Consider the following 24,048-nt stretch of genomic DNA (forward strand, 5'->3'; position numbering starts at 1 on the left):
ATATGGACAGAAAAGAAAACAGCAACTTCCTTAAAAAAATCAATATATATATATTAAATATAATTCTAATCATCCTCCAAAGGATGCAGCCTCCGAAGGATGCGTCCTACGAAGGATGCGTCCTCCGAAGGATGCGTCCTACGAAGGATGCGTCCTCCGAAGGATGCGTCCTGCGAAGGATGCGTCCTCCGAAGGATGCGTCCTACGAAGGATGCGTCCTCCGAAGGATGCGTCCTCCGAAGGATGCGTCCTCCGAAGGATGCGTCCTACGAAGGATGCACCCTACGAAGGATGCGTCCTACGAAGGATGCGTCCTCCGAAGGATGCGTCCTCCGAAGGATGCATCCTCCATGACTTTCAAAAGATCCAGCCTTTGAATTATGAAAGCTATTGCTGTGCTTAATGATTATGCATAGCAGCCTCAGCACCATAATACACAATACATGAATTAGCTGTGTCTCATTTCAGAAGGTGTCATCCTTCGCGTCCTCCAGAGGTTGCATTCTCTGACAGATGTAGTATACAGAGAGTCCTCAAACAGAATTAAACAAAACCTTTGTAGCATATATGGACGGAAAAGGAAACAGGAACTACATTTCAATATAAATTAAATAAAATATTTTATTAACCTCCGAAGGATGTGTCCTCTGTGACCTTCAAAGGATCCACCATTTGAATTATGACAACTATTGCTGCGCCCAATGTTTCTGCATAGCACCCGTAGCAACATAATACACATAATACATTAGCTGTGTCTAGTTCCAGAAGGTTTCACCCTTTGCGTCCTCTGGAGGTTACATCCTCTGAAGGATGCAGTATACAGAGGGTCCTCAACCTATAATTAAACAAAATAACCTTCATAGGACATATGGACAGAAAACAGCAACTTCCTTAAAAAAAAATCAATATATATTAAATAAATATTATTAAAAATTTTAATCATCCTCCGAAGGATGCATAGGACGCATCCTTCGTAGGACGCATCCTTCGTAGGACGCATCCTTCGTAGGACGCATCCTTCGGAGGACGCATCCTTCGGAGGATGCGTCCTACGAAGGATGCGTCCTCCGAAGGATGCATCCTCCATGACTTTCAAAAGATCCAGCCTTTGAATTATGAAAGCTATTGCTGTGCTTAATGATTATGCATAGCACCCTCAGCACCATAATACACAATATTAGCGCCCAATGATTCTGTATAGCTGTGTAATACATTAGCTGTGTCTAGTTCCAGAAGGTTTCATCCTTTGCATCCTCTGGAGGTTACTTCCTATAATTAAACAAAATAACCTTCATAAGACATATGGACAGAAAAGAAACCAGCAACTTCCTTAAAAAATCAATGTATATATTAAATATAATTTTAATCATCCTCCAAAGGATGCAGCCTCTGAAAGATGCGTCCTACAAAGGATGCATCCTCTGAAGGATGCGTCCTCCCAAGGATGCATCCTCCGAAGGATGCGTCCTCCGAAGGATGCATCCTCCATGACTTTCAAAAGATCCAGCCTTTGAATTATGAAAGCTATTGCTGTGCTTAATGATTATGCATAGCACCCTCAGCACCATAATACACAATACATGAATTAGCTGTATCTTATTTCAGAAGGCTGCAACCTTTGCGTCCTGCGGAGGTTGCACAGATGACAGATGAAGTATACAGAGAGTCCTCAACCTAGAATTAAACAAAATAACCTTTGTAGCATACACGGACAGAAAAGGAAACAGGAACTACATTTCTATAACTATACAGAATAATCAATATACATAAACACAATATTTAATTAGCCTCGGAAGGATGTTTCCTCCGTGACCTTTAAAGGATCCAGCCTTCAAATTATGGCAGCTATTGCTGCGCCCAATGATTCTGTATAGCACCCTTAGAAACATAATACACATAATACATTAGCTGTGTCTAGTTTCAGAAGGCTGCCTTCTTTTGCTTCCTCTGGAGGTTGCATCCTCTAAAGGGTGCAGTATAGGACATACAGACAGTAAAGCAAGCAGAAACATAATTTTTATAATTATACAGAATATAAAAATATATTAAATACAGTATTTAATAAGCCTCTGTAGGATGCGTCCTCCGAAGGGTCCATATACTGCATCCTTCAGAGAATTATGACATCTATTCCTGTGCCCAATGATTCTGCATAGCTCCCTTAGCAACATACAGACAAAAAAAGAAACAGGACCTTCATTACTATAAATAAGAGTAGGTATAAAACAAGCACATTTTAAAAGGAGAAAACGCTCAGTACACAATTTTTAAATCACTTTGAAAACATGTAAAACATCCGGCTACTTAATTAGCCTCCGAAGGATGCCTCTTCCGAAGGATGTGTCCTACGAGGGTCCAACTTTCGAATTATGACAGCTATTGCTGCGCTCAATGATTCTGCATAGCATCCTTAGCAACAAAATACACATAATACATTAACAGATAACAGATCAATATACATTAAATACAGTATTTAATTAGCCTACAAAGAATGCGTCCTAAGTAGGATCTAGCCTTCGAATTACGACAGCTATTGTTGCGCCCAATGATTCTGCATAGCACCCGTAGCAACATAATACACATAATACATTAGCTGTGTCTAGTTCCAGAAGGTTTCATCCTTTGCATCCTCTGGAGGTTACATCCTCTGAAGGATGCAGTATACAGAGGATCCTCAACCTAGAATTAAACAAGATAACCTTCATAGGACATATGGACAGAAAAGGAAGCAGGAACAACATGTCTATAACTATACAGAATATCAAAATATATTAAATACAGTATTTAATTAGCCTTGGAAGGATGTGTCCTCCGAAGGATGGTTAGCACCCTTAGCAACATAATACACAAAACATTAGCTGTGTCTAGTTTCAGAAAGTTTCATCCTTTGCATCCTCTGGAGGTTGCATACTCTGAAGGATGCAGTATACGGAGGGTCCTCAACCTAGAATCAAACAAGATAACGTTCTTAGGACATACGGACAGAAATGGAAGCAGGAACTACATAACTATAACTATACATATAATATACATTATTGTTTTTAATTAGCTTCCGAAGGACGCATCCTCCATGACCTTCAAAGGACCCTGTCTTCGAACTTCTGCTGTGCCCAATGATTCTGCATAGCACCCTTAGCAACATAATACATTAGCTGTGTCTAGTTTCAGAAGGCTTAATCCTTTGCGTCCTCTGGAGGTTGCATACTCCGAAGGATGCAGTATACACCAACCTGGAATTAAACAAGATAACCTTCGTAGGACATAGGGACAGAAAAGGAAACGGGAGCAAAATTTCTATACCTATACATAAAATACAGTATTTAATTAGCCTCCGAAGGATGTGTCCAACGAAGGGTCCAGCCTTTGAATTATGACAGCTATTGCTGCGCTCAATGATTCTGCATAGCACCCTTAGCAACGTAATACACATAATACTGAAACTAAACTGTGTCTAGTTTCAGAAGGTTTCATAATTTGCATCCTTTGGAGGTTGCATACTCTGAAGGATGCAGTATACGGAGGGTCCTCAAACTTGAATTGGATTGAAACTGGATTACAAATACCAGCAAAGCAGCAGCCGGAAACTTCAGAATAAATCAGGGTTAGTTTCCCTACTAGATTTTCTTTTTTTGTAAAGAATAAAAATAAAAGTACCTTATGTACTTGCTAACAATCACCTACCAGAGCATTAACAGAGCATTGGAAACAGCTCAACTAATCTAAATAACAAACATTATATAGAAATAAAAGTCACATACATTACTCACAGTCTCATCTTAACCCTTAAACATACCTGGGAAGCAGAGGAGATGCACACAAACACAGGGCTACATCGACATAATGCCAAGATGAAGCTAAACTCAGGCACCAACTACCCCACCCCCTTAAATGGCCATACTATGGGGGGGGGGGGGGGGGTTAAAGTACAATTTTTGAAAAATGTCATTTTAAATGAGGTACATTTTTGCTGTGGTCAATAACTCACAAGTGTGCACTGAAAAAAATTATTCATTCAATTTACTAAATTTTTTAAGGTAAGTGGTTGCAATTTATTTCAGCTACATAAAAAAATATAAAAACAAAAAACTTTTGTTTAAATGTAGTTTAAATAAATTGATTGCAATCACTTACCTTAAAAAATTTAGTAAATTGAATGAATAATTTTTTTTAGTGGGATTTTCTACAGTACAAATGTAGAACAACTTCAGTATAATTTCACTTTGAACACTTAAAAAATCTTTTAAGGTAAGTGGTTGCAATCAATTTATTTAAGCTACATTTAAACAAAAAATATTAGAAAGGCAAAACAAAACAAAAAACTTTTGTTTAAATGTAGCTTAAATAAATTGATTGCAACCACTTACCTTAAAAAATGGATTAAATTGAATGAATAATTTTTTTTCAGTGTAAGTTGCACATTATTTCTTTCAACCCCTTTAGCTGGCACTTAAGTAACACAACAGAACGAGATGGATTTTTTATGTTACTTTAGTTTTTTTTATAAAAATACACTGAAATGAAAAAATGATTTATTCAGTTTACTTTTTTAAGGTAAGTGGTTGCAATTAATTTATTTAAGCTACATTTAAACAAAAGTTTTTTGTTTTGTTTTTCTAATTTTTTTTGTTTAAATGTAGCTTAAATAAATTGAATACGACCACTTGCCTTAAAAATTAAATTAATTGAATGAATAATTTTTTCAGTGTACCCGACTCTTTTCTCTTTAAAAAAAAATTTTTTTACATTTTCATTTTAAATATCACTTTCCTCAAATGTATGTGAAAAGCAACCTGAAAAATAAAAACTTGAATTGTTGAGAATTTTTTTTGATGTTCACATCCTCGTAATTATGATATGGCTTGAACGCACCTTAATTATAAGTGTATTTGTAATGTAGAGCTTTTACACTATTATTTAGTAAAAAACAACAATGTACTACACGTTTTGGTATTTATTTTTACCTGGGGTGTCCAACCTGAAGCAAAAAACGTTTTTTTCCTACTGTAAAGAAAAACTCGTGAACCTCAAAAAGATATTTTGATTTGTTTTATTGTAAATACGACAAAAAGGAAACAATTTTATTTTACAGGTATTGATCTATATATTGGCATGAATTAATATTTAAACATTTTAAGAGACACCTGTAAGATTCTGGCTTATTCAAGTTGCAGCAAATGCATGAAACAGCAGGTGGGGACTGAATTTAAAAATTACATTTCAATCGAAATAAATCATCCTTTATTTACCTCCTGCCAATCAACTGTTCCTCTCCACAAACGATGCATAAAAATAAATTAAAATCATACGCAAATTGACATGATCAGGTACACCTTGCAAAATAAAAACAAAAAGATATATAGCAAATGTACAAATTAAATATACAATAGTGACCACTTAACCTACGAGGAGACAGACTTGCACGCTTTGTATCTCGTGCATATTCACATACATGGCCAATGACAATGCAAATCAACAATTTCTTTGCATAATTTATTCATATTTTGATCTTTGAGCTTCTGAACTAATAATTACACCTCTGCAAGAAAACAACTATATTAATTGTAAAATATAGTTTTTTTCTCTCAGACTTTTATTTTGAAGAGGGGTTGTAAATACCGGTATATTCATTACAGATATCTTTCATTTCGCATATTAAACCGAGTTTATGCAGTCACTTTTGGCTACAAGGATATTGCTTACTGTGGCTGTGGTTGTACAACATAATCATCACATATGGTTGTAATATTAATCATTTAAATACAACAAACATCAATGCACAAATTATACAATGGAAGAATGGGTCTAAAATGTGGCCAAAAGAAAATCCTTACACATTGATAAATGATGAGATGTTACTGGTGCAAAGTGTCTGATACAAAAACGTCAACATTAATATTTTTTGTCTCATAAATAATCAAAGGTGTGAGTGAGAGAGGGTTTCTTTAACTTTTTTTTGTTGCTTTTTTCTCCTCTTTATTCTTTTTTACGGCCTGCTTACATGCCTGGCTTTTCTAACCGTCACAATATTTACATATATGACAAAACAATTACCAAATATACAAAGAGGAAATAGAAGCCTGTTTCCTGTCTGATAGGTCACTTCCTCCCTGTTCATCTACAATCCTCATCCAACTCATCATGTCATTGGAACTACACAATATCTTACAGCAAGTCATTAATAAATTAAAGGTGATGAGATCTTCTGTCATTGAGTGAGAAGTATATACTTCCCCCCTTTGTAGTGAAGAACTGCAAAGCCGCAGTTTGTATTTACAAAGATTAAGTTCACTGCCGTGTCTTAATCCTATCCCAGAATTCCCCTCCCTCCCCAAATAAAACTCACTTTAACTGGCCATTTATCTCAAAGCCTCTTCTGTTTGGAGTCCATGCGGTCCAGCTCTCCTGCTTTTGTTTGCGTACGATGGTGTTCGCAGACGAAAGGACTTCAGGCATCGCATAATAAGTGGGGAGTGAAGGACAACCCTTAAGATCTAAGGATATGTTAGAGATATGTCTTATATTTGTATCTGGGTTTAGCTCCACCCTGAACTTAGCGACACCGTCAACTGTCTAGCAGGAATTAACCTCACATTGGCTTCGCCTGTGACCCTAAACAACACCTTTCCCTTCTTCTCTCACTGTTTCTCTGTCCTGTCTCAATATCTGTTTTGGTGTTCGTAGTGCCATCGATTGAAGTCAATGTTGAATGCCACAATGCTGCCTGATGCCATTCCAGTGATCAAAGTCCTGTGAATACATATATAAATATATATATAAAATAAGAATAAGTGAAGAAATTATATGAAATCCTATATCAAGTCAAGTCAAGTAGGCTACCTTTGGTCATGGGACAGGTCCATAGCCCTGATGCCCGCATCACAGCCGGGGTAAATATAAAGCTGCTTAAAGTCACAGGCCTGCCACACTTCAACGACCCCATTGTCACCTCCCGTCACCAGATTTTGTCCGTCGCTGCTCAACAGGATAGCCTGGAGGAAAGGGCGGATGGAAAAGATCAATGGAGAATATTTGTGTGTATTGAATGTGTGTGTGTATTGTGTTGGATTGTCACTTACACGTGTGGAGTCATTGATTTCCATCTGTGCCAGGAGTTTTCCATTAATGCTGAAGTTACAGAATTGTCCTCGTTCATAGTAGATGATACAGTGGCCCTCGCTGGACACAGAGATCAGACGGGGCCGAATACAGTTCTCTGGGCCTTCAAGGGCCCGCAGTAAATCTCCTGTGATGGTGTGCACCAAACATGGGCCCTCTGTAAAACAAGGCACCATTAGAATTCGTTTTTATCATATTACATAGTCATTTCTGTTGCTCAGGGTTTGAGTCACTTTACATCTATTTTTTTTTGTATAATAATAATAATAATAATAATAATAAATGAATAAAAGTAAGGTTGGTGCATGAGAACTATTTAATATGTATATTAAAATTTAGGATTTTTGGCTTTAAAGGGATAGTTCACCCAGAAATGAAAATTCTGTCATCATTTTCTCATCCTCATGTTGTTCCAAACCTGGATGAATAAATTTTTTCAATGAACATAAAAGAAGATAAATGATGGTAAGCACACATCTGATTGTATCCATTGACTTCCATAGTCATAGGAAGAACAAATACTAAGGAATTCAATGGGTACCATCAACTGTGTGCTTCTCATCATCTATCAAAATATCTTCTTCATCATTTATCACACTACTTCCAAAATATGTGTTTTCCTACTATGGAAATCAATGGTTAAGGCAGCTGTGTGCTTACCATCACTTATCAAAATATCTTCTTTTGTGTTCATTAAAATAAAAAAACTCTTACAGGTTTAGGACAACATGAGGATGAGTAAATGATGACAGAATTTTTATTTCTGGGGGCACTATCCCTTTAAGACGTAATATCCTGATAATAGAAGTACAGTCCTTCAATTAAAACTGAAAGCATTAGATCAGAAACACAATAATAAAAACTTTCTGTCTGACCTTTGGCTCCACTGATGACGAGTCCCAGTTCAGCACACACTGACACACACACCACCTCATGATCGTGACCCGTCAGAACCGCTCGAGGTGCTGGATAATCACCTACAACACAAGTTCAGATTCAGATATCACATATTTTTAATAATAATCTTAGGGAGCGCTTACATGACAACATCCACTAAAAACATGTGCATTTTGGTCATTAACTCATTCCCTGCCAAAAAGTTACCGCCAGCATTTTTTGTGATTTTCACAATGTTCACAAAATGCCTTCCAGGAAAAATTTCTTCTAAAAATATATAAACATACAAATATATAAAATCAAAGAACATACCCTCTGCTTTCAAACAAACAAAAAACGGGGAAAGAAAACTTTTATAACGTTTCTCTGTTTACAAACTCTTAATTATAAAAAATTAAAAAATTTAAGCAAAAAGCTGAAATAATTGCATGTTTGTAAAGGAATTTTGTAATCTTGTGCAGTATTACAGATTAACCTAAAAACTCATCAGGAACACATTTTTTTCATGCAAATGCTTTCTCTTAATTGACGAGATAACTTGTCAATAGCGGGGAAAGATTTAATTTCTGTTATGGGTTTCTAAAAATGCAAACTTGTTTCTAAAAACAATACAATTATTACTGTCTTTATGTAAACTACAAAAGATGTAACAATGGTGAATCTGTAAAAAAATGAAGTCATGCACTTGCATATTAGACTGCCATCCAACATACCCTTAATTTTTAAAAGATTTTTCTAAAAAATTATCACATTAATTGAAAACTTCCAATGACATTGGAAACAACTTTTCAAGAGGAAAAACCTAGCTGCTTCTCAAATATTTTTGTATGTTATTTTTATGTATGCATCGTAACATTACACAACAGTATTTGACTTGATCCTAATCAAGCATCCTAGAGAGCATAAAAGTAAATAAATTCAGATAAATGACTCCTGTTCTCCAAACTAAATATGACCTGTGCTGGCAAAATGAGTCGGAATGAGCAATTTGTCAAAAATGAGTTATATATATGTTGACATTCTCTATTAAAAACATTAAAACTGTTGTTGGAATCTGACAAAAAAGTGACAGAGCTACACGTGTTTGAAGTTGACAAGCAGTTTTGAAGGTTGAAAAGCAAAAATCAACACATTCGTACCTTAAAATCACAGGTAAAACTAATAGATTTAGCACACACAAAGTAAAAGTATATATATATATATATATATATATATATATATATATATATATATATATATATATATATATATATATATATATATATTCAATTTTTTTTCTTTTATTGTTTGACTGACATGAGACAGATGGCTATAAGATCTACTGTAATGCAAGGATCTAATATAATGTTAAACATCAGATATTTCTCCCAACAGTTAACCAAACATTCACTTAATATCTGCGTGAATTCTTGCCAAAACAGATATTTTTAAAACTTTAAGTCTGTGTAGATGTCTATATACATCGGGGTCGAGCGCTGGCGCGCCTGTATGGAAGCTTCGGATCTGTCAGTCAGCGTGAGGAAGATTGTTTTCATGTCTTATCGCTCTTAATAACTCTTTTAACATCAATGCACTATTTTCTAATTCCTGCATGTTTTAAAACCAAAATGTCACACGTGCATGTAGATGGACACGCATCTTTGTATTAGATTAAGCATTTAGGACAGCACACCTCTCAGAAAACATACAAATAAAGACCATTTTAGATGTTTAATGACTATTTAAAGCATTGAGATCATTAGACAAGGGCTTAATGTACTTATTTTTTATCAAAACCTCGATTTTGACCAAAATTAGACGGTGCACACTGCCACTCATTTTGCAAGCACGTGTCACAAATTCCCTAATTTGGGTCATTTATTGAACTGTCTACTTACTATTGTTGGGATTATCACCGATGATGTGATGTCGTCCGCTCCAGTACCACAGCAGCAAGGTGGCGTCTCGCGAGCCAGAGACTATATAACAATCACCGCCAATGTAGGACTCAGATCGCGCAAGACAAGTCACCACGTCCCAATGGCCAAACACGATCTGAGTGAGTTTCCCTAATGTGCAGTGAACGAACAAGCTCAGCATATTGCTATGTGCATTTGAAAAAAAAATACTTTTGATTTTTTTGCCAATTTTATCCATTTACTACTTGACACACAAACATCATCAAATTAAATGGATGCACCTGTTTCTGTCGAATAAACACGGAAACTCTTGTCCCAGAAGCCACATGCCAGGATGTAGCGGTTGTCTGCTGTTACCACAAAGCAGTGCGTGTTGATCTGTATACTCTGATCAACCAAATCTGTGATTTGCCTTTTACTAATGCCAGAGTTGTTGGCTGGAAAAGGAAGCACAGAACAGGTGTGAACATGGGAATTTTTTTTTTTTTGTAACAAACTTGACAGGTCGAGTACTAAAGGAATTTTAAATCTGTCCAATCTTTAGGTGTCGCTCAATTACATAATCTGATAAACGTACCAATCAGAGAGTCCATCTCAATGGGGAGATGATGAGCCTGTTCTAATGAATATCCTGGAGCACCTCGGAGACCTGGAAAAACATAGTTTATCTTAAACAAACAGAAAAATCCTCTGAAAAAGCCCTCAAACTGTCTCTTTATGTCTCGTATGCAAATACATGTTGAACTCTTTACCCCATTTTGCTTTAAAATCAGTACCATGCCGTCCACAACCCCACAGAAAAGACGTGACCCACCAGCTCGAATGCTTCACACCAGACATGTACTGCTACTCACCCACTGTATTATGCCAGCGATTGACGGCAAACAGTCGGCTGCACGTCACCGTGACCGCAGCGGGAATGCTGAGGTGAGGCAACGTGTTGGCCGCCACGTGCGTGACCGGAGAGTTGGAGGGGAATTTTAGCACCATGATGACATCTTGCTGCATTTGGTCCTTGAACATCAGAGGACTCTGAGGAAGGAAACACTGATAAGCAGAAAAGAGCAAGAAGAGAGGAGGAAGAGAGAAGGAAGTATGGGAATATTGGTATGTATAGGGATAATGAGATAGGAAAGAAAGGAAGGGAAAACAGGAATTTAGTAAGGTAAATTAGAGCGGATCAAAAAGGTAAAGAGGACAGGGTGGGAATCTAGGCAAGAAATTTAGTTTGGGTTCAGCTCTGGATAAGTTTGGACTATTTTAAGGGTGAGAGGGGGAGTTCGACTGACAACATCCAACCCTAGGTAATCTACCTAAAAAGATAACACATTGATAACAAAGATGCCCTAACTATTTATATAATTTCCCTAGATTTTTTTTAATCGTGAAAAATCATGCACCATTTTTTTTTCTAACCATTTATTTGACAGAAATGCAAACATCCAGACACGACCATAAAAAGATATTTTTCTTCCATCATTATACTGGTCCAAAAGATGGCTTCACATACAGTAGCTCTATATTAAAGTAAAATATGTGCTTTCTCATACTTGTTTTAAGCCTTAATGAGCTGTATGTAGATTTTTCACTGTACTAAAATAAAAAAAATACTAAAATACATTCATAGATATATAGGAAGCATGAAAAGATTACATATCTGTGTCTCTGAAAAACAATGCTGCAGCTAGCTATTCTCTTTCGAAAATGTTTTTGTTTTGGTCTGTGTGATCCCACCCGCTGTCAATTTACCAATAGTGTATTTAGACAGCTGGGTTGCCAGTTATCACGGTTGCTTAAATGAGACCGCAATAGACCACAAATGCGACCTACGGTGGACGCAACCTCCGAAATGAGCCGCAGATTGTGTTACTAAAATCCACATGAACGGGATTGTAATTTGCAGACAACAAAAAACATTTCAAACCTAAAAATGAGCAGATAAACTATGCTTTCCATGTCCAAGTGTCTGGCAACCCAAAAGGGGGGCAGAAAAAAGACATCCCTATTTTTTTCCATTAAGACTGCGGTACCAAGTTCAACTGCAAGCAGACAATGTTACATACAGCTCCTTCACTGCAAAAAATTACTTTTTGTCTTGTTTTCAGTACAAATATCTAAAAATTCTTAAAGGGGACATTTCACAATACTTTTTAAAATGTAAAATAAATTTGTTGGTGTCCACAGAGTACGTATGTAAAGTTTTAGCTTAAAATACCATATAGATAATTTATTATAGCATGTCAAAATCGGCACTTCATAGGTGTCTTTTTAAATGCAAATGAGTTGATCTCTGCACTAAATGACAGTGTCGTGGTTATATTAACGGGCGGTGTTATCCCCTTCTGACATCACAAGGGGAGCCAGATTTCAATGACCCATTTTTTACATGCTTGCAGAGAATGGTTTACCAAAACTAAGTTACTGGGTTGATCTTTTGCACATTTTCTAGGATGATAAAAGCACTGGGGACCCAATTATAGCATTTAAACATGAGAAAAGTCAGATTTTCATGATATGTCCCCTATAAAATTAAGATGCATTTTCTTAATGAGAAAAATGACCTAAGAAAATAAGTCAAACATCAAATTTTTGTGAATTTGTGCTAAAAACAAGCAAAAAAATGAACTTTTTTCTTAAACAATGAATTCAAGAAAAAATTTCTTACCCCATTGGCAGACGTTTTGCTTGTTTTAAGCACAAATTTACTTAAATTGTTTAATTTTTGTCTAAAAACTAGACTTATTTTCTTAGGTAATTTTGCTCTGCAAGAAAATACATCTAATAATATCATAATACACACTGCAAAAAAAATATTTTCAAGAAAAAAAATTCTTAGCATTTTTATCTTCAGTAAAAATATCTAAAAATTCTTAAATTAAGATGCTTTTTCTTGATGACTTGATGAGCAAAACAACCCAAGAAAATAAGTCTTTTAGACCAAAAATATCAAATTTAAGGGACTTTCAATCTGCTATTGGGTAAGCAAAAAAATCTTTTTCTTAAAACACTTAATTCAAGAAAATAAATAAAGAATTTTTTTTTTGTTTGTTTTATGCACATAATTACTTAAATTTTATATTTTTGGTCTAAAAACTAAACGTATTTTCTTGGTTCATTTTGCTCATCAAGAAAAAAGATATTTTTACTAAAAACAAGACAAAAATACTAAGAATTTTTTTTCTTGAAAATCATTTTTTGCAGTGCATTTAATTATTTTATATATTTCTACTGAAAACAAGACAAAATTACTAAGTAAGAAAGTCATTTTTTGCAGTATTTAATTTGCATAATTCCTTAGTATACTGTATGTTATTCAAAAGAAAAGGTTAGGGGATGTAATCTGATCTATATAGAAGGCATGTAATAAAGACGTGTCAAGATAAAAGACTACAGTATAATAAATCTAATTACAAAACCATAATATTCATCTACATATAAGATCTAATAAAAATATCAGTCAGAAACATGTAATAAAGACTTTAATAAAAGAGCTATAATACAAGTCCCAAAACAGACATAATAATAAAAATTTTGAGCGTTATCTCACCAAATGCATTGCAGAACTGCGGGGCGGATGAGGCTCTATTAGCAGCTGAGATGGAGCCTGTCCAAATGACTGAATCTGAGCCTCCATAGTCTACACGGATACAGAAAAAACAAAGCAAAGGATTACATCTTCAGTACATTACATCACAGGACACTGTTGTGAACGTGCCAATCTCTATAAACAAAATAAGCTCTGTTTATTTTGTAAAGGAAAGAAGAATATTGACAGGTAGGAGAACAACATCACTATCAAGTATCAACCAGTCATTACATCTGAAATCTTTAAGCTTCACAGATCGTTACACAGGGACTTTAATACCTCTCTCATCTGAGGGTCGCTGATGATGTCCAGGTTCACGGAGCCCTCGTAAGACATGTAATGGAAAACGTTAAGGGCCCTAATGGCTTCAGGGCCCCTCTGCTTGTAGCCGAAGATGAGATCGATCCACTGGTGCAACTGACACGACACAAATTCGCTCTCCAGCGCCTGACACGACACAGTTAATGGAAGAAACAATCAGGGGTTTAAAGAGAAATTACCAGCTTTAAAGTCTATGTCAGGTTCAAAGTGGGGTTTTTTGCTTTTACAAATTGAAGTGCTCTATTTAATGAACCGATGGCCTCATTCGGCTTAGACTCTTGACACTTTAAAAAGATTGCCTGAATCAAACTACTAATTCAAATAATGTTGTAATTGCACAGTAATGTGAGCCTCAGCAAAGGTACACACACACACACACACACACACACACAAATCTCTCACCATCCTGTTGATGCGAACAAAGTCTTCTGGTTTTTTGGCCCAGACTGGCAGATCCACATCACAAACGGCTGTTCGGTCCTCTCTCATCCCCAGGTTATATTCGCTACTGTTCACAAACATCTCAGGGAGGTAGTAAAACTCGGGTATCAGCTCCTGTTACACATAAACACATGTATGTTGACAGAACAGAATTACAATAATTTACATTATAACCAAAATATGATACACATAAAATACATTAAAGGGCAAATATTATGCAAGTCTCAGGTATACGTAGAATGTGTCTGTGAAGTTTCAGCTTAAAAAACCCATTTGTTATAGCATGTCCAAAATGCCCCATTTGGGTGGGAGCAAAGAAGCGCCTTTAATCTGTGTACCTTTAAATGCAAATGAGCTACAGCTCCTCACTCCCTTTTTAACAGACAGGGAGCGCTTTTGGTTAAAACAGATCTGATTTCTGTGAATACAGTCTAAGACAACAGTATCTTTAGCCGCATTAGCATTATATAGCATGCTAACAAACACATTTGGGTGATTCTCGTGAAATTAGACTTATGAGGTGTCATGAAACATTTTGATAATAAAAGAAAACGCTATCAAAATAAATTGCATACAGTTACAAACATCTCTTCATGTACTATTTTGCACATGATTTCAAATGACATCATACAAATACATTTTGTTCTTTTTTCCACATTTAAGGGGAAAATTTTCATTACCGCAACGTGTCCATGACTAAATTTGGGTTCTTTGGCATGGAAATATTTATAATTAAAAAATCTTAAAAATAAAATGCTTCAGTGCATGTTATACTATAAACATTTACAGTAAAGAAACATGTGGCATTTGGTGATCATTGGTAAATGTAGAGACAATAATAAGGAATATAAATGTGTCCAAAGACCAATTTTCTCATCATCCGCAACAATTTTCAATTGTTGTTTAAACCCTCAATGAACTTATATTTTCAAAAAAAAAAAATTGTTGGAAGGGACATAATTGACTGTGACACTCAAGATGGCTACCAGGTAATCAGTTCTTATTTTTTTCTCCAGATAAAAGTTGAAACTTTATCTAGACAACTTTTTGAGTTCTCATTACCGAAACATGAGTTTGTAAATGCATATATGTATTGTAGTATCGTGTTGCGGTAATGATAATTTTTGATAATGATAATCTAAAAAATGTAAATAATTCTATAGGAAATATTTTTTTAATCCTCTAAAAAAATAGTTATATAGACCTCAATCTTATATGCGCTTCAAGGGCTTTTAAAAAAAAAATCTGATGCTGGACACCTTCTAAGTCTGGATTTCGTGAGAATCACCCATTTAAAAAAGCTTTTAGGTCAAATTAACCAGTCAGTAAGTGGCTGGGGGCGGGGCTTTATCAGTGTGACATCACATTGATAAGAGAATCAAAACAGCATTTCTAATGAGATCAGAAAAGAAGTAGTTGGTGGACTTTTTTCAATGTAGGGTTGTTGGGTTCACACACAGCCAACACACACTTATGTCCAAACACTTTGTAAAAGTGGATTTTGCATAATAGGTGCCCTTTAAAGTATATTCGTAGTTAATTCGTAAGGTCAGCTGAAAGTTCTGCAACTTAATGCATATTTGGTTCCATTGGTTTCATGTGAAGTCTTATTCTTACCCTAACGTCAGATGTGTCCCTCTGACAACTTCGCCAAGAGCGAGCAATACCAGAAAAGGTCCGATCAGGATGGTCAAACTTGTTGTCATTGCAATTCAAGAAGAAAGTTGTAAAGGGTTCCTGGAATGATGAGAAAGTGGAATACATTTTATTTATGTAAACCCTAGTATCTGAAGTGATTTACAATGCATTTAAGCTATACATTTTGTCAGTATGTTTCCTAGGGAGTCAAACCCATAGCTTTTGTGTAGCTAACGCAATGTTCTACCAATTGAGCTACAGGAAAAATGCAAGCTTAAAGGATTAAAATTTAAAGGATTATAAATTATCTGATACTGCTTACACCCAAAACATGAGAAAATAAAATGTGTATACATAAAAAAACACAAGCAATTAGTAAAGACATAATACAGATCAATAGCAAGTACTCACTATCCTGACAAGCCAGTAGAGAGTTGACGCCGCGGTGGAATAAAGTGATGCGTAATGATGGGGCGGAGTTCCGTCATCCTCCCATGTCTCATAGCGTTCGGCGTAAAACACGGCTCGCTTTGGATTGAGGGCTCCGATTGGCTGTGGTAACAAGCAGGAAAGAAATAAAGATATGCCGGGGACTGGAATAACCGCATAACAAAAACGTACTGTACATTATATCGTAATAGTCAAGATTTTTCGGTATTTTCTTGAAAGACATATAATAAACCAGCCTAGTGTGATTACCTTTGATAGATCCCTGAAATTCCCTGGTAAGGTAAGATCCAGGTCCTCGGAGTCGTAGTTAGTGAGGACCCAGGGGAAGACAGGATATTGGTTGAGATCATTATAGGTCCTCCCTGGAAATAAAGAAAAAAAACTGATTACATTGATTCTTTACACCTTGACTAGCATTATTAGTAGCGATAGTGAACGTGGCTCTCACCTGCGATTGTGTTCAGAAACATGAGGTACTCAAAATTGGAAATTTCTCTCCGTTGCCATCTTTGGGTCATGTTAGACGACTTAAAGAGCTGCCGTGGTGTCGCAAGAGAAATACGTCTGTGGAAGAAACAGTAATGTAAAAACGGACAAAACACAGGCTAATAATACTGTTATTGGTATATTTAAATCAACAACAACCATCTTATTCTGAACAGAGACTACAGCTAAATATTAAGTCAACATCAAGACCTTACCTCGCCTGAGGGAGACCATAGCTGGTGCCGACACCCACCCGAGGTAAACTATACACCACCTTTTTCACCGTGGCCTGATCTGGGAAGTTAAACATGACGGATGCTGTGGAGGGAAACAGTGAAGAAAGAAAGTTAATATAAATATAAATAGATTTATTTTTATTTGTTTTAAGCATTTCAGTCTCTTACTCCTGTTGGCCATGAAGACCTCCAATCCAGTGTTCTGGAGCAGGTAACGTCTAGAAAAAACTGCTCTGATCTCACTAAACATCCACTTGCCGTGCAGACCTTCAGTGTACGCCAACACCTGACACGCAAAACATATACAATTTAACATGTGGACGCAAAATAAATACATGATTGGATAACATTCATAATATACTTGCATTTGAAGGGCTCAGATGCAAAACCCTCTAAAGGGCCGTTCACATGTTGCGCCTAAAATGCATGGAAAATGCTAAACGCGTAGATTCTTGTCACTTGACCTGCGGTGTGCTAGCGGCATTCTGAAAAAACGAGCGTGTCGAACCGCGTGCGCGTCTCGACTGCGTCGCTTCCATTATGAGCACGCATACATTCGAACGAACGAACTTGAGAACGCAAAAGACACGATAAGTGTACGACCCCTAAGTACAACCGACATGTTTTCTTGTAAATGAGCATTTTTTGTCAGGCTCTTATGTTAAGGTTTAGTAATTTCACTTTTATGGCAATGAAAAGGTTATTAGTCAGTAACTAAAATGCCTTAATTTCACAAATGTCACTTTAGTCATTTCATTGGTATTTAACAAATTTGACTTTCGTCTTTTGCTGCAAAACCTTCTAAGTACATGTTTACTGTCCTTTCTGAATAAAGAAAAAAGTTCAGTCAATATCCCAACCTTTTACACGGCTCTCTGGAATGCTTGATTCTGATTGGTCAGTTGAGACATTTGCAGGTTCGTTCTTTTCAAATAACAACCACTCCAAAGTAATAACGCATAGCCGGTACTACTTGTACGATTAAAATCGCTCCGTGTCAATAAAGATTACTGTTTGGCGCCATCTTGTGACAAACACTGGACAACCACAACTAAGAATGGAACATTTTGACATAACTTTTAACATGTATGGAAAAAACAAAACATTTAAACAGTGGATAGAAGAACGAACAACGACAAGACGCAGAGAGCTTACTGAGACTGAACTTGACAAAATAGAGCATGACAGCTACGAAGCCAACACACAAAAAAATACAGAATGGGCATTAAAACTTCTCAAAGACTGGCTAAAAGAGAAAAAAATGGAGACAGACAAGTATGAAAGAGAAGAATCTTAATAAGGTATTACGATCATTTTATGCATCTGTGCAAAGTTTTGCGGAAGGATAAAAATGTTAATTTAAAACAAATATGCCAATAAAATGTTTCAAATTCATATTCATGTCCAGTTTTTTTCTTATGTGGCAAGTAGGCGTGTAATAAGCGGGATAATGTAGAGGCAGCCGGTAGTTATCGGGAAATAAGCCCCTTCAGTGTTCCCTTCAGGTTCAATTTTCTGCGTTTTTTGCATTTTGAGAGGCGTTTGGACAGAGCCACCGTACTGAAAGGTGCCACGCTCAAGTTAGCCAAACAATAGTTTGTTGCTATTCATCGAGTCGTAATGAATAGTGCTAACAATACAAAGAATTTTGTATTGTTTTGCGATTTTATCCGCAATGGATTAATTGTGTGACAAATTTGTAGGATAACGAATATGAAAAAACGCATTCGTAATTTTCGTACTACAGTGTGCAAAGATCTTTGCTCTACAAACAATTGTAAAAACATCTTCACTTTAATGCAAAAAAAAAAAAAATACTGATAATAATATTCATAGGTGGACATTAGGAAGAACCCAATACCTTTGCATCAATCTTTTTGAAAGTTGGATCGTCCTCATCAACTTCAAAATAGATTTCTGTTGTGGTGATTGACAACGTTCCTCTAGCAACAATCACAGGAGCAACCAGCTGGGCTGGTGTGCTCAGGACAACTGGACCTGAAAGAAAACCATGTCAAAATTAAGAAACTCTCTATTGAAAAGCTTTTACTGAAGATGTTAATAAAAATCATAAGTGATTATGGTTAGATTTTATTAACTTGGATTTCAAAATAGAGAATCAAACATTAATGGATGTGTACACCAAAGCACTTAAACGCGTATGAAAACAACAGGCGGACGCCGACTATAGGCGCTTGCCAGCGTTTTTTCAGCAAAGCACTTTGGTTACTATTATTATTCTGCTTTGTTTATCAGGCGTTGAACGATGCAACAGTTGGTTGTTGTGATATCTGTCCCGCCCCTCCTCCACTGTGATTGGACGGTAGAATGAGAAGTGATACTGATGAGCTAATCTTTTTATACCCAAAGTTTAACATTTTTCAACTGTGATTGTTCAGTGATGAGGGCTGCGCTTCCATTGAGAACAACTGAAAAAATACGCCAACTGCCGGCGTACTGTAAATGCCTTGGTGTACACACCCCCTTAGAGTATGTTACACATTTTTATACATTTAATTATTCAGGGTTTGACTGGCAGATGCCGTAGCCATAACTTCACCATCTTACCAGGGTTGATTATGTACAAGAAACATAAAAATAAATATAAGAGCTGGGCAAAGATAAATCGCGTAATTTTTTGCGTAATATATGTGTGTGTGTGTGTGTGTGTGTATGTGTGTGTTTATGTATATTTAAAAACACACACATACATATAAACATTTAATTTTTTATTTATCTATAATTTTTTATTAATTTATATATAATATAGAATATATACAAATATTCATAAATATATACACATGTAAATGTTTCTTAAATAAATACATGAATTTGTGTGTATTTATATATACATAAAAAATTAAGCACAGCACACACTTGTATATTATGCAAAAAAAAATCACTTTTATTTTGTATGCGATTAATCTAGATTAACCTTTGCCCAGCATAAATAAATATATTTATGTAATAATGTAAATATTTCATTATAATGTTTGTGGCAGGTCATGCGACAACTGCAATTGAGATGAATAAAATGCTAACATTAATATGAAAATGCTTATTTATAGTATAGACCATCTTTATCTCACTAAAATAATTAGCATTTCAGGAAAAAAACAAGCAGGGGAAAAAATAAAACAATTATTATAATGACTAAGTGGCTACTTTGATAGGTGTTAATTAGTTAATTTCGTGATTCAGACCTTTAATGTCAAAATCAGGCGTAGCACTTAAAGCTCATAAATTACACGTTTGTGAGGATTTAGTTGAGATCTGCATCAAAAGGCGGCGAGTCGCAGCTTGTTTTGGACTAAAACGTTAATTAGCATACTCATTTACTGAAGGACCGAACTTGCCTCTTAGGATAAGTACTCTCGGCCGAAAAGCCACTGGAAATAGAGTACAGTTGCATACATTAGCACGTGCATAAACAATACATCAAAGAACCAGCAAACATCAAGGGTCACGTTAATAGCTTGGGCTGGCACTATTGATAAAGACCGCCATTAAACGCTAATCTGTTTTCTAGTTCAATGGCTCTTTTACAATGGGATCAGTGAGATGCCTAGTTGTGAATCTCTTGAAAGGCTAAAAGCCTCTTTAGTGGATCAGATGCGCTGACTACTACCTGCAAGATTGTCGATCTCTTTTTCTTGCAGCAGGCTAACCGCATCATCGTCTCCCTCCAGCATCAGCTCAGTCTCTGGATTTGGACTGACCACCGGATGACTGCGAAAAGATTTCTTTGACTTCATCCCCTCCTCTTCCTCAGAGCCTGCTTATGGCAAAAATACAATCCTTATTATTTTAAACAATACAAGCTATATTTTATGACATGAAGTCATGAACTGACTTATACAAATATTTTATCACTTTTTTATTGTATTTCTTTATATATATGTCTAAAAAAGTACAAAAAAGAGACCACAAATTAGTTCTGAGGTGTAAGAGAATAATGCTGACCATATTCCTCTAAAGATTTGAGAGGCACATCTGAGTGCGTGGAGCCGAAGGCATTGCGCACAAATCTCCGCCTCCTGCGCAGGTCATCCTCCCAATAATCCAAACGCCAGAAATCATGCAGCTGACTGAAAATGAAAAAGAGAGAGAATGAAGGGATGGAGGACAGCCACAAAATTAAAAAACAACAACAACTGCAGTATTACAGATTACAGTAATAAATCAGGTAAGCGGCCTTGCCAGCTACATTTTTTGTGATTTTTCAACATAAAATCATCCAGAACATTGTGTGATAATACAACCTTGATATATTTTAATGAAAACACCACAGTTTTTCAATATTTTACTATGTTCTTACCTCAACTTAAGCGATTTAATACACACCTATCTTTTTTCAGTGTGTGCACTTTTAATCTTTGTACAGCACTTCTTGAATGTGTTAGCATTTAGCCTAGCCCCATTTATTCCTATGGCTCCAAACAAAAGTTTTATTTTGTGCCACCATACTTACTTGTGTAACTACTCATATCACAGTCTTTAAATAGGAAAAACATGGAAGTGTTTGGTTGCTTTTAAATTCATCCCTGTTTGGATCCTAAGTAATGAATGGGCTAGGCTAAATGCTAACACATTCACAACGCGCTGTACAAAGATTAAAAGTGCATGCATTGAAAAAAGATAGGTATGTATTAATTTGTCTAGGTTGAGGTAAGAACATACTAAAATATTGAAAAACTGTGGTGTTTTCCTTTAATACCGACTGAGTAAGATCATGACAAAGATGCTCCTATTTTTATAATTAGATTTTGAGACTTTCACTGACAGGGTCACACTTGATTAATATTTTGCCATCAGATTTAAATGTTACATGTCATTTTCTCACTTCAAACACAAAAGTTTTATCAACAGGAAGTTGTGGGTGCACCTCTGTGACATCGTGCCCCACGCTCCGTGCTTATTGGTCAGAATGTTCAGGATCTTCTGTTTCAACTGATTTGCGGTCACATGATCTCTGTGTTTAGCGGCACTGATCAGGTGATCGCACATCTTTTCCTCCTCTCTCCTGTCGGCTGCATACTGCGCGCAGTTTGACTACAGAAAAGAGAAAAGATGCCAAATATCCCATATACATCATTTAAAGGGGACATTTCACAAGACTTTTTTAAGATGCAAAATAACTCCTTGTACTTCCCAGAGTACAAATGTGACGTTTTAGCTCAAAATACCATATAGATAATTTATTATAACATGTTTAAAATTGCCACTTTGCAGGTTTGAGCAAAAATGTGCCATATTGGTAGTTTGTTAAAATTGAAACTCGATGTGCTGTCAATTATTTTTTCTCTTTCTCTGCCCTAAATGGCAATGCCATGGTTGGATAGTGCAGATTTAAGGGGCTGTATTATTATAATAAGAACCCCTCTTGACATTACAAGGGAGCCAAATTTCTGCTTACTTAGAATGGTTTATCAAAACTAAGTTACTGGGTTGATCTTTTTCACATTTTCTAGGTTGATAAAAGCACTGGGGACCCAATATAACACTTAAACATGGAAAAAGTCTGATTTTCATGATATGCCCCCTTTAATTTTTGTCATAGGCAATCAAATGAATATACTGTACATTATATTTCTATATATACAGACTGACTGACCTCAAACTCTGCATGCTTGTGAACATCCTCGGCTCTCTGTCTGTTGAGGATGAACTCGGCCTCATTGGCAACTCTGACGATATGATCCTTCATGGCGTGACACAGCAGTCTTAAACAAACATAACTCACCATTAGTAATAAGTCAACAACAGACTTGATTTTAACGCTAAAGATCAATATTGCATCTGCTGTCAATATATTGTGCTCTCTGATCTCACAGAAAGGTTCTGTAAGCTATTTTGGTATGAATTATTTACATTTACCATTGTTTCCCATTTATGGTACATTCACACGGGGCGAAAGCGTTAACGCTTTTCATTAACTTTTAATGCGTTGCCGAACTGAATTGTGGATCCGTCAACGTCGCGTCACTGTTGTTGCATGCGCAGAAGTTGAACATTTATCAACTTTTAGCGTGTGTTCGCCTTTATTTATTAATTTTATTTATTTATTTAGCGGACACTTTTATCCAAGTGCTATATATGTCAGAGGTCGCACACCTCTGGAGCAACTAGGGGTTAAGTGTCTTGCTCAGGGGGACACAATGGTGTGTCACAGTGGATTCGAACCCAGGTCTCTCACACCAAAGGCGTGTGTCTTATCCACTGCGCCATCCCCGGAGCATTTGTTGCGGCAACTGTGATTGGCTGTTGGCCACACTTAAGACAAGCATCCTTTAAGCATTAACGCTTTCGCCCCATGTACCGTTACAGTTATAGTTGAACCCACAACCTTTGCTATTAGAATACTCTTTAAATTACTTTGTTTATATCTTAAACTACCACTAAAGCTTTAGTGGTTAACTATAAACTGGTCAACTCTAATGTGTAGTCAAGAAAATTAATGAGGATTAAAGCAAGTATTTTTTTTACCTTCCTTCATTAATAAGCTCGATAAAAGCAAGTCCAGCATTCTTCTGTATGGAGTTCTGCCACTCCTGAAACCCACAAAAAAGAAATTCATTAAGGATCGTCATAATTGAAACATTTTAGTTATAGCAGTAAATGAAACTTTGGGGATGCTTAAAATACACTTTATTGTCTTTTTCTAACAATAAAGACAATATTTGCACATTTTTATGGATGGGTTCCTGATGTGGCTGCTGAACGGATGTACTGATGATCTCTGATTGGCTCTTGGCCGCATAAGTGAGGGTGAGGCATAAGAGAGGCAGAATGCACTTAGCATCAGATGCTTCTAGAAGGACACATCACAGACAGCTCCCATTACCCCCTGCTTCCTGCCAATCAATATTTAGGGTACAGTTTCAATCCCTTGAGCCATTAATGGAAGGTTTGGAGCTTCAGTAATACTATACGTGCTGATGACGGGAAACAAGGGAGGAGGGGAGACGGCATCAAAAGC

At 36.2% G+C, this 24,048-nt stretch overlaps 1 protein-coding gene across 20 annotated transcripts in view; it reads right to left on the reverse strand.

The window, feature by feature from the left end:
- Positions 1-5,031: 5,031 nt before the first annotated feature.
- The window catches only part of nbeaa (neurobeachin a), a 140,187-nt gene continuing 121,170 nt past the window's right edge, over positions 5,032-24,048 (reverse strand). For 9 of the 20 annotated variants that reach the window (XM_065260291.1, XM_065260365.1, XM_065260260.1 and 6 more), the window contains 23 exons: positions 23,556-23,620; positions 22,684-22,792; positions 21,955-22,121; positions 21,033-21,157; positions 20,698-20,844; positions 18,931-19,067; positions 17,238-17,355; positions 17,049-17,151; positions 16,796-16,911; positions 16,597-16,709; positions 16,309-16,449; positions 15,877-15,996; positions 14,221-14,373; positions 13,777-13,944; positions 13,459-13,548; positions 10,766-10,958; positions 10,489-10,560; positions 10,193-10,348; positions 9,891-10,061; positions 7,992-8,093; positions 7,077-7,273; positions 6,838-6,989; positions 5,032-6,747 (listed from right to left, as the gene is read on the reverse strand). In XM_065260291.1, coding sequence (XP_065116363.1) covers positions 6,657-6,747; positions 6,838-6,989; positions 7,077-7,273; positions 7,992-8,093; positions 9,891-10,061; positions 10,193-10,348; positions 10,489-10,560; positions 10,766-10,958; positions 13,459-13,548; positions 13,777-13,944; positions 14,221-14,373; positions 15,877-15,996; positions 16,309-16,449; positions 16,597-16,709; positions 16,796-16,911; positions 17,049-17,151; positions 17,238-17,355; positions 18,931-19,067; positions 20,698-20,844; positions 21,033-21,157; positions 21,955-22,121; positions 22,684-22,792; positions 23,556-23,620 — 3,006 coding nt within the window. In that variant the 3' untranslated portion in view covers positions 5,032-6,656. Of the gene's footprint in view, positions 6,748-6,837; positions 6,990-7,076; positions 7,274-7,991; positions 8,094-9,890; positions 10,062-10,192; positions 10,349-10,488; positions 10,561-10,765; positions 10,959-13,458; positions 13,549-13,776; positions 13,945-14,220; positions 14,374-15,876; positions 15,997-16,308; positions 16,450-16,596; positions 16,710-16,795; positions 16,912-17,048; positions 17,152-17,237; positions 17,356-18,930; positions 19,068-20,697; positions 20,848-21,032; positions 21,158-21,954; positions 22,122-22,683; positions 22,793-23,555; positions 23,621-24,048 lie in introns of all 20 variants that reach the window. The other 11 variants (XM_065260283.1, XM_065260339.1, XM_065260275.1 and 8 more) reach the window with 3 other exon arrangements.

Source organism: Paramisgurnus dabryanus, chromosome 10 (assembly GCF_030506205.2).
Source record: "Paramisgurnus dabryanus chromosome 10, PD_genome_1.1, whole genome shotgun sequence".
Classification (NCBI taxonomy): domain Eukaryota; kingdom Metazoa; phylum Chordata; class Actinopteri; order Cypriniformes; family Cobitidae; genus Paramisgurnus; species Paramisgurnus dabryanus.